Here is an 11,500-nt window from a genome sequence, read left to right on the forward strand (position 1 = left end):
AGTGAGCAGCAGAGCTACCAACACGCAACCAACACACAGGCACAGGAAACGGAAATGAGTCAGGTACGCTTACTGTAAGTGCAGGTGCATCGTGATTATGGGATTAGAGAGTGGGACAGATCTAGAACGTACACACATGAATTACATACACACACATTCATCTGACTGATAATGAGCCACATGAAGAGACAGTAGCAAAGTTCAGCAACTGCTGAGAAGATTTGGGTGGTGAACAGGTCCAGGGGTCCCTGCCTGGTGTAGGGACCAGGGACCCAAAGTTAAATTAATGTTGAGGCATCAACGTAGACCACTGACATTCTAAGAATGAGAAACACTGATTTACATAAATTCTGATTCTTTAACCTTTGTGCCAATGTTCAGTAATGTTTGGCCCTCATCCTCTGGGCCCCACTTAATATATTTACTTTTTTGGGAAAATAAAGACTATTGTTCATTTTATGAAACATTGAATGAATTATTTACAGTTACATTTAGAGATGCACCGAGGTTAGAGAAGCACAATAGTGGCCAGTTGCAGTATCATAGGCCTATATATAGTGTGGTGTCTGAGCCACAGCTCAGACGTGTTTCATCAGATTTCTGCTCATGTTTACAACTTTGTGCACATTCAAAATATAACTCCTCCCGTCTCTGTTGTCCGAGATTTAGAGAGTATTAAACTCTGCTGTGCATGTCATTGTTTCGCTGATATACGATGGATCTCATTCAGACCGTCTGACAGACACAGAGCCCATTTTGGTCTGGTCTCTGACAAAGTTTAGAGATGACTGTACGCTGCTCTTCATCGGAGGACTACGCGCGGATGCACCGCGTCACTGTCCCCGGCAGAGCGGGTCCACTATAATGAACTGAAGCTGCTACACTACCAGCAGCGCTGCTCACCTCTATCTTTACAGAGAGAGGACACGAAGCGGCGGACGGGGGTGTGATACTCAGAGCTCATACCTGGAGCCGGGGAAATGCACCTGGGATGGCTCTTCCACATACAGGGAGCACTCTTGAACCCCTCACAGTCTCTGTAAGCACAACTAGTCGATCATAAGTGGCTGAACAGGTAGATCTATAGATAAACTCATCTTTCAGAAATTTGGCCGACCGGTTTGACACTTCAGCGTGAGAAATCGGGGGTGTGGCGTGTGCGCGTGTGAAACCAGTCAAATGCGCGTGTCTCACGTGAGAATTGGCAGCCCTGGTGTTTTCTCTTTTTTTCCCCTGAAATATTGGTCTATAGCCTACCTTAGCAAATGATGTTAACGTGCAGCTGTGTCATTATGGAATCAGGTTGCATGTTTTGGACTTATTGTGTTTTTATCAAACCAATAACCATATCACTGCCAACTGTGTTCTATATTATATTTGGTGTGTTACTGTTTTCACTAATTTGTTACCTACTAAACTGAGGACCAATTTGGGACAAACCCTAATAGCACACAAATAGTACTTAACATTAGCATGTATATAAACATTTCATGGTTCCTTTGCAAGCTAACTTGTTAGCTAACCAAATGTAGTAGGCAAGGCAGCTTTATTTGAATAGGACATTTCAGTAATAGGGCAGTTCAAAGTGCTTTACATTACAAGATTAAAATAGTAAAAGTTACAGTGCAGTACAAGAAATTAAACATTAAAGAGCAGTTAAAAACAGTTAAACCTATAACAGCAGATAAAATAGCAGATTTTAGGCAAACATTTTGTGGAAATGTCTTTACCATCTCGTCCATCCACCACGGGTCCCACAGGTTTATTGGACTTTGTACTCTGGTTACCCATAACCAAGAGCGGAAGTACTTCCCTTTACACTACAATGTAGTTGTCACTATAAGGCTTAGTTTAATCAAAGCAAACTTAGCAAAATCCTGAACAGCTCCAACTGCTTCTTGTAGATTGTCCCACCCGCATTGGAGAAATTCTCAGAAATATATTCATTTCCTGTTCAGAAATACCCCCAGCATGGTCACACCCCTAATCTTACAAATTGTTAAAAAAAACATCCCAAAAGGCACCAAGTTACTCATTTTACTTCAATTTACAACCCCTGTAAAGACTTCAGAATTGGAGTGATGTGTTTAACTTTCATGGTCTTAGTGAGGACTCGAGGAGCAGCGTTCTGAATCGACCGTTACAGTAGTCAAGTCTACTGAAGATAAAAGCATGGACAAGTTTTTCCAAATCCTGCTGAGACATAGGTCCTTTTAACCTTAATATATTCTTAAGGTGGTAATAGACTGACTTTCTAATTGTCTTAATGTGGCTGTTGAAATTCAGGTGTGAGTCTATGACTACATCAAATTTCTGGCATTGACAGTTGTTTTTAACATTGTTGTTTGAAGCCGAGCGCTTATTTTTGATCGTTCCTCTTTTGCTCCAAAAACAACCACCTCAGTTTTTCCTTCATTTAATTTAAGAAAGTTTTGGCATATCCAGTCGTTAATTTATTGAATGCACTTAATCAGTTTTGTATTGGATTATAGTCCTCTGGCGATAAGGTTATGTCAATTTTTGTGTCATCAGCATAACATGTCGCTATGTTCCCGCTACACGTTCTGCGATGCCATGTTCATCCTGCTATGCTCTGCGGTGCCCTGCCACATCCTGCTTTGCCTTGTAATGCCGCACAGTGCCCTGCTATGCCATGAACTACTACAAAGAACTACTACAAACTAGTAGTAAAAGGAAGTTTTTCCTCACCACTGTCGCACTGTTGCTCGCTCTGGAGGAAACTACTAGAACTGTTGGGTCCTTGTAAATTCTGGAATGTGGTCTAGACCTTCTCTATCTGTAAAGTGTCTAGAGATAACTCTTGTTATGAATTGATACTATCAATACAATTGAATTGAAAATTGAATTGAATAACTAGGGTAACTTCTTTTGTTGTTTTCCATAATCTGAGCCAGTGGAAGCATGTAGTAATTAAACAGAAGAGGCCCCAGGATGGAGCCTAGGGGAACTCCGCACGTCATATTTGTATGCTAAACCCAACCGTCCCATTTCAGCGAGTCACAGAACAGTAAGCTCACCAACGACCTTTCCCTTAACCCAACCGCCCTGTTACCACGATTCACAGAACTTTTCCTTAACCTAACAGCGTCAAAAGGGACGCCAATAGTCCTGACCAAGCATGTGTTACATGACGCTTAAGGAGACGACCAATCGTGTGTTATATGACGCTAAAGGAGACGACCAAGCGTGTGTTAAATGATGCTAAAGGAGTCGACCAAGCGTGTGTTATATGACGCTAAAGGAGACGACCAAGCATGTGTTACAACGAAGACAACGAAAAAAGGCCTCTGATCAAGCGTCCATATTTTACGAAATGGGAGTGAGAATGTGTTGAAATGTCAGTATTGTGAACGGCTCAACACTCAGTTTAACTAAGGTCAACAGCTTGTGCATCAACCCAAGTCATGTGTTTATACAGTCGAAAATAAACTGGTAACAAACTACAGTAATGCAATGTGTGAGTGCTTCAAATTGGACACATTGGAACCCTATGCTAAATTTACTCATGTGAATTATAAATGAATGTGTCTTTTTCCAGATGACATCATTGAGAGACAGATAGAGGAAGGCATGATATCTCCTGATCTTAAAGAGAAGATCAGTTTTGTCCTGCTGAGGAAACATCGACACCAGACCAAGAAGCCAATCCACCGCTCATTAGCCGACATCGGCAAGTCAAGCTCTTCTACCAGTAAGTATCAGTAACTCATTGAAATGATCTTCTAGCTTCATCTAAAAGAAATGGCACTATGGTAGTCATTATTTCCAGGATTAATAATACTTCATACAATATTGGACAGCATGTATTATGACATGCCATCACATGAAAAAACACTTTGTGTCCCTGGGATGAAGCGATTTCTCTTCTTTATCAATGATCATTCTATTCTGGCCCCACATATAATTTAGCAGCTTCTGAAAAAAATCATTATGCATATATTTGCCTCACTTAGTAAATAAATGAACACACTCCTGCAGTCAACAAGGCTCATATCCTCCACAAGGGATGTATTAATGTTTGATGAGTTAATTAATGCTGTAGCATTTCCTCATTTCATCCGGGCAGGACACATACTGCTAGATAAATTGGCGAAAAAAAACATTTCTATGTCTATTTCTGTTTCCCCTTTCCTTGCCAGATCGTAATGTAGGGTCCCGAGCTGGTCCTGGGTCAATGGCCAACTTTAACCGCTCCACAGAGGACCTCCATTTGAAACAGCAGTCTGCAAACTATGGTCGTCTGCGTGAGTATTTGTCTATGGGTGCGTTTGTGGTTTCAACTTACAAGCATGGCTGTGCATTATGGCCAGAAACAACAGTATTTGGTTAGAGTTTGATTAAAAAAACAGGGATTTGTTTTATGGCAGACACTGATTTGTTAAATAAATATCCCAAAAAATCATACTGACTCTTGTTGGGCAGAAAAAACTCTTTAATCACAGAGCAGCTTTGACACAGAGACTGTGGACTTCTTCCCAGTGACGCCTCATTCACTATGTAATCCTGTTTGGTGAGATAAATTTAAAATTCAAATAGATATTTTAACTAACTGTAGGGGGAAAAAAAGCATTTTAATAATAATAAAATCCACATACTTGTTTTCTCAAAGGTCAGAATCAACCATATTCATCTATTAATGTGAGCCAAAAATGAAGCCCAATTTTGTAAGACCTCAAAATTTACTTCCTTTTGGGTGTAAAAAAAACAACTATTTAAATTAACAACTCATTGGCAGGATCTTAATCTCAACAAATCAGTGTAATAATTGAACTCAACTGAATTTTCCCGGCACTTCTCATCTTCAACTAGCATCCTATAATAAGCAGGTGATTTGCGCAGCAGCTTGTGCTCTTCAATAAAGGGACCGATTTATCTAATGTTGCTTTCTTGATAGATTTTTTCAGTTTCCATCTGAAGGCATTGCTCCCTTACTGCTAAGTCGTGCTTTGTTATACATATCATGCCCTGTGTGGTTAAAATGAAAAAGGGGAGCAAAACCATGTTTCTACCTTTTGTCTTTACCTTGCTCTTTCTTTGCCATAAATGGTAACTGTAAGTGTATTGTATGTATAGCTGTATTTAGTAGCTTCTTTTACCGTTAACAATGACGAGACATAGATGATCTAAAATATATAGCATGTATATAAGATGTTATTGTAATTGCTTTTGTTGATGTTTTGCACTCCAGGTCACGCCCAGAGTAGGAGTATGAATGATATTGCAGATACTCCCAGCACAGACCAGGTGACGATTTCTATCTTCTGAACAACCTTAAAGTGCCCATATTATGAAAAAATCCCTTTTTCTGGGATTTGGCATGTTATTTTGTGTCTCTGGTGCTTCCACACACATACAAACTTAGAAAAAAACAATCCATGCGTTTTTGAGTGAGATACGGTTTCTGAATGTGTCCTGCCTTCAGTCTCCGGGTGAGCTGTTCAACATCGGCTCAGCTTTCTACGTCACTAGCCGAGACAAAGTGGCTAACAGTAGCACACGCTAGTGTTAGCATGCTAGCTCGTTCTCAATAGCAAAACATTGCTAAAACACACACTAGTTCACCATAGTCTCCAAAAGAACTATTTCCATCACCCTGTTCTGCAGCTAATCCTGTCTTGTACTGGCCAAATATTATATTGTATTATATAATATTGAATAATATTAATAATATTAATATTATTAATAACAATAATATTATTATTGAATAATAAGTATAGACGTGAGATGTCTCATTCTAAAACACAGACCTAAACACAGGGTGAAAAGAGGATCTGCAGCAATGTGCAGTACAACAAATATATGGTGTTTTTTGAAAACAAAACCATGTAAACCTAATCTGGTACAACTTCAAAATACAATTATGAATTTAAAAATGAGCAGAATTAGGGCGCTTGGGGCGACCATCTAGATAACCCAGTAAGAACGTGCGCAGCATGTAGGCTTAGGCCTCTGCAGCGGGCCGAGTTCAAATATGACCTGCAACCCTTTGCTGCTTGTCATCCCCCATTGCACTCCCACCTTTCCTGACTATCCACTGTCACTCTAAAATGAAATATAATCTTTAACAACAATACAAAAATAAATACAAAAATAAAATGGGCGCTTTGAGCATTTTGTATTATAAATTAGAAAGTGATTTTTTACTGATGTAATAAAAGATAACTTGGATTTACGTCCTCAAACATCAACATTTCAACATCAACATTCAAGCAAGTTTGTTTATATTTGCAGGGTTTTGGCTTTGTAATTAAATTCATGTTGCTATCTTTTATAATGGTGAAATGTTTATGTATCTGCATGGTAGCTATCTCTGGGATGTATGTTCAATACCTACTTTGTTGCTTTCCATTAATGCAAAGATTACCTAATTTATGTCTCAGTAAGGCGTTACATTATGTTAAATCGATGCTTGTGAGAGCCAGCTCTGTGTAAGCGTCATCAATATTTCATTGCTGTTGTGAAGGTGACAGCTAGTGATAGAGGAAGCGTGCAAACACATAACTCACTCATTTGTACAGCACAATGTGGCTTAAACCTGGTGACGCATGCTTGGACTGATGCAAGAGTGTGCTGTTGTTGCTTGGATTAGTCTACCGGGCTTTAAAACAGACAGGTCAGGATTAAGTGTCATTCACAGCATCGAGTAATGTACAAAAAAATAAATGAATGATAAATTGTTTAGGAGTGTGTGATATGGGCTATGAACTTAACTTTATTTGTTAGTCCAACTAAAAGAATGAGCCATGTGTGTGTGTGTGTGTGTGTGTGTGTGTGTGTGTGTGTGTGTGTGTGCGTGAGTGCGTGCGTGCGTGCATGCGTGGGTGCGTGCGTGTGTGTGTGTCAATATTGAACTGGCCCTGGGAAAAGCACGGATCTCGTTGTCCAGTCCACGTGCCTGGCCCCTTACATGTAGCCACAGATTTGAGCTGTGGGTTATTGGCAAGGCTCTCCATCACTGAGTGTTATTTTGCTGCCGTTCAATTTCCTGCCACACATTTCCATGCAATCAGACAGTTCGGATTAGCTTGTCGTCCCCCTTTTAGTCCCTGCTTGTTAGCTTGCATTTGTTTTGCCTCTCTGATTGCTGCTTCTTGAGCTTTAACAACCCAGGGTTGTTATCTTGCAAATGTCTGCTAACTTAACGACGCCCTCCAAGATGTATCTGCCTACTTTAGAGATACTACTATTAACAAATGATGAGAATTTTTAATGATCCCTGTATCCAGCAATTTCAGACTCAAATAAAGGGCTGCAACTAACAATTCATTTAGCAGTGTTTCCCTTAGGTTGACTGCTTTGACGAACTCCACAAAGACCAATGAGAGCCTCACTTAGGGGAAACGCCAACTATTTTCTTAGTATTCACTTTATTATTACATATGACAAATAAAGCAGCAAATCTTCACATTTGAGAAGCTGGAATCAGATAATTTTTACTTAAAGAAGACACAGTGAGTAGGGGGGTACAGTGCCTTGCTCAAGAGCACCTGGCAGTGCCCAGGAGGTCAAGTGGCATCTCTCCAGCCACCAATCCACACTCTTTTTGGTCCATATGGGGACTTGAACCAGTAACCCTCCGGTTCCCAACCCAACTCCATCTGGACAAGCTACTGCTACCCCAAGAGGAGAACAATGCTACAAAGGACAGCAAAACACAGAATGTGTACTCTTCAGAAGATGTCTTACTGTGTTTTCTGTTTTTCTTTCCATAGCTTAAAAATAAATTCATGAAGAAAATCCCCAGAGACGCAGAGGCATCCAACGTCTTGGTGGGTGAAGTGGATTTCCTTAACAAACCCTTTGTAGCCTTTGTCCGCCTGGCCCAGGCTACAACATTAGGAGGTCTCACTGAGGTCCCTGTTCCCACCAGGTGAAATGATCTGCAAAGTCTTTTGCTTCTTCACCCTTACTCAGACAACTGTCATTCCAGGTCATTCTTAACCCCACACGTGTCTTTACCATACAGATTCCTCTTTATTCTCTTGGGACCCCAAGGAAAGGCCAAGTCGTATAATGAGATCGGCCGAGCCATAGCAACCCTAATGGTGGATGATGTAAGTGTCTGGCATTATGTTTTCTGAGTGTTACTCTTTCTCCTGAATGCAATTTTTGTTGTTATAGCCTTCTAAAACTTAGCATAAAATGTATTGATATTTAAACAGCAGATTCTAGAAATAATAGTTGTGCACAGAAATCATATGTTCACCTGATACAAAGTCAAATACTTACAGCAAGGTCGGTGGTTAGTAATCTTATGTTTACCCCCATCATAATCTGTCATTTTAATAGGAGTTAGGGTTATAATCTTCCCTCTTCCACCTCTTGCCAGCACCATTGTACCCAAACTAATGACTTTTGCATCAGCTTTAGCCTTAGCTGTACTTTGTGCTACTTAGCAGATGTAAGCATGCTAAAACGCTAAGCTAAAAACATGGTAAACATTAAATCTGCCAAGCATGTTAGCATTGTCATTGTGATTATGTTAGCATGCTGATGTTAGCATTCAGTTCAAGTACAGCCTCACAGCTTAACAGGGCTGCATACTAACGTCCCCTCATCTATCCAATGACAAAATGCTGCTCACTTGTTTTATTCCTGTTCTTAGATCACAACACTGGCTATAATTGTAAAAAATATACTGTATATATTTTCAAAATCTCATAAAACGGTTTTGTTAAGTGTTCACTTTATCATTTAATATAAAGTAAACACATACATCATTTAAATTGTATAAAGGTTACAGTTATATGATGGATTCAAGTTAATCTAGAAACTTGGCAGCGTAGAGCATAACACATTCAGTGATTGTCTTTACAGACCAGAATCAAGTTACTGTAAGTTGTTTGTGTGGGAGTGAGAAAATCAATGAAGGTACCACATACCACTCTCGGGGGGGAAAAAATGTCTTTCTTCTTCTTGCTGCAGACACCTGCTGCTTTTACTTTTTAAACAGCTTCTGACATTTAGTTTGTGTACATTTTTGCTTTTGTTTACAAAATACTAATGAGCTGTGCAGTGTGCAGTATCCTTTTAGAAAACTAGAACAGGACCAGTGCCCAAGTCATTGACAAGTAGAGTCAACCCTTCAATTATGCTCTCACTTGACTCACATTTTTTTTCAGGGCATGATTACTTACTGACTGGTTGTTATTTTTGAATCTAATTCAACTGAAGTCAAAATGTTGAAATAGCATCCACAGTGTATGTTTAACAAGTCTCCAGAGGCCTTTATAGAGGATAGGAAACAGTTGAATGCAAGTTATTAGAGCAGTAGATGCTGAACACTATTACCACATTGTACAGTCAATTGAAATGGTAAAATACTCTGCCTTCACCTCTTTCTTCATCTCCCAGCTCTTCAGTGATGTAGCCTACAAGGCCAGAGATCGTGAGGACCTCATCGCAGGCATAGATGAGTTTTTAGATGAGGTGATTGTGCTGCCGCCTGGAGAATGGGATCCCAAAATCCGCATTGAGCCTCCCAAGAAAGTCACCTCAGCTGATAAAAGGTTTGAGATTACTGTCCAACTCGGTAAAGCACATTAAGCTCTCAGCTTCTTTGTCTGTGGCACAATGGGCAATACGCCTAGAACAATTGTATGAAGGTAAAACTTAACTAATATCCACTTGTTTTGTCAAAGATTTAGATACGCAGCAAAATTTCCTGATTCAGACCCTGAGACTAGGGCTTCATGCAGGGTGCAATAACGTCTCCATGTTAGCAACCAAAGCCGACCTAAGCTTGCATGGGCAAAAGCATGGAAACAAAATGTTTTTTAATTGATTTTCTATGGGTAAAAGCCTCTGAAACAGCACTTATGACATCATTTAAGAAACGAGCCGGAATTAATTGATACCCCCCAAATTTACTCCCATCTGTGCCATGCCTTGCTCTTTTCTGCAGGAAGTCAGTTTTTTCCTTAAATGAGCTGGGCCAGATGAACGGGACTGCTGGCGGAGGAGGAGGCGTGGCTGAGGACGAGGAGATGCCAGTGCAGCATGAGCTTGGAGAGGAGCTGGCATTCACTGGACGGTGAGTTGTCCAGGCCCCATGGCAAACTGCTAAGAGGTTTGGATCAAACTTAACCTGCCTCTGACATATGGAAATAAAATTTAAATATAACTTCTTTAACCTTTCGCAAAGCGGGAAAACTATTTGGGTAAAAGTTAAACTCCCCAGAAGACGGTCCTCCTTGAGAATACAGGGATTAACCTTGAGTCAAATTAGCAGTGTTAGTCTGCCAGTTTGAGCTGTTCCTAAATGACAGAACCAATGCACCAAATGTTTCACCTTGTTTTGTTTAACAGCCGGAAATGTAATGCAAAATGTTATTTTATCCTGATCTAATGCAGTGATCTTTTGTTGTTGTCGCGTGCAATAGTTTCTGTGGTGGTCTGTACCTGGACATAAAGCGAAAATTACCGTGGCTGCCTAGTGATATCTATGAGGGTTTCCACATTCAGTCCATCTCCGCGGTGCTATTCATCTATTTGGGCTGCATCACCAACGCCATCACCTTCGGTGGTCTACTAGGGGACGCAACGGATAACTACCAGGTAAAACAGAGTCAGAGTGCCAAACTCAGAAAACAGAACAGAAGTGAATCTATTTTAGTCAATTTATGTAAACTTAGTTTATTACCTAGACCAAACAAGACCTCAAGGTATTACAACTCCTTCACTTGGGGTAACGACCCACTCACTACCTGAAGAAGGTACTCCATCGGTTTCCTGCTTAAAAACATCGCTTCAGATTTAGAGGTGCTGATCCTCATCCCAGTCACTTTACACACGGCTGCGAACCGATCCAGTGAATGTTGAAGGTCACAGGCCTATGATGCCATCAGGACCATATCATCCGCAAAAAAAAGGGATTAAATCCCCAGCCCACCGAATTGCAACCCGTCTCCTATGGAGGACCAGGTCTTCCATATTTAAGAATAAATACAGAAATAATTAAATGCTCAATAAATAAATAGGCATACAATTAATTGCCCCAAAAAATACAATGAACAAATAAATATAGGTAGAAATTAAATTATACAGTGAGACATAAATGTATATATCTCTTTTAATTAGGTTCTTTATATATTTAGCTTTGTAATAATTACCTTATTTATTTATTGTCCGTTATAATCTTCAACTTTATTTAGTAATTACCTATATTTTAAATATATTTATTTCTGTGTGTGTTTAATTTTTTGGTCTGTTTTATTCTTCCTTTGCATTTCTACCCTATTTATTTTCACCCCTGGTATTTATTTCTGCCTGTCACTTTTACATTTCTGTAGGCATTTCTACCTCATTAATGCAAATGAGGAGGGGCGGGTCTTAAGGGTCCAACTTCTGCCCATTGGTTGGTCAGCATTTCACTGCACGGTCGAATTTACATGCCACCGGTCACACAAACAACAAAGATGGCTACCCGCGATGAAGTTGTCAGTGACAGGAGGCATTTAGCAACTGTTTTTGAAAACAA

At 40.0% G+C, this 11,500-nt stretch overlaps 1 protein-coding gene and 1 long non-coding RNA gene across 2 annotated transcripts in view; one reads left to right on the forward strand and one right to left on the reverse strand.

Annotated features, from left to right (window-relative positions):
• slc4a5a (solute carrier family 4 member 5a) overlaps nucleotides 1-11,500 on the forward strand; it is a 47,719-nt gene that overhangs the window by 14,400 nt on the left and 21,819 nt on the right. Inside the window, exons 6-13 of the mRNA XM_034871699.1 lie at nucleotides 3,560-3,712; nucleotides 4,161-4,265; nucleotides 5,210-5,265; nucleotides 7,734-7,891; nucleotides 7,988-8,075; nucleotides 9,376-9,530; nucleotides 9,926-10,054; nucleotides 10,404-10,578. Of these exons, the coding sequence (XP_034727590.1) occupies nucleotides 3,560-3,712; nucleotides 4,161-4,265; nucleotides 5,210-5,265; nucleotides 7,734-7,891; nucleotides 7,988-8,075; nucleotides 9,376-9,530; nucleotides 9,926-10,054; nucleotides 10,404-10,578 (1,019 nt within the window). The remainder of the gene's footprint in view (nucleotides 1-3,559; nucleotides 3,713-4,160; nucleotides 4,266-5,209; nucleotides 5,266-7,733; nucleotides 7,892-7,987; nucleotides 8,076-9,375; nucleotides 9,531-9,925; nucleotides 10,055-10,403; nucleotides 10,579-11,500) is intronic.
• LOC117944676 overlaps nucleotides 1-11,500 on the reverse strand; it is a 21,794-nt gene that overhangs the window by 9,685 nt on the left and 609 nt on the right. Inside the window, exons 2-3 of the long non-coding RNA XR_004656631.1 lie at nucleotides 2,746-2,750; nucleotides 1,346-1,352 (exon numbers count right to left, since the gene is read on the reverse strand). This is a non-coding gene — a long non-coding RNA (uncharacterized LOC117944676). The remainder of the gene's footprint in view (nucleotides 1-1,345; nucleotides 1,353-2,745; nucleotides 2,751-11,500) is intronic.

This window comes from Etheostoma cragini, chromosome 5, assembly GCF_013103735.1.
Source record: "Etheostoma cragini isolate CJK2018 chromosome 5, CSU_Ecrag_1.0, whole genome shotgun sequence".
NCBI lineage: Eukaryota > Metazoa > Chordata > Actinopteri > Perciformes > Percidae > Etheostoma > Etheostoma cragini.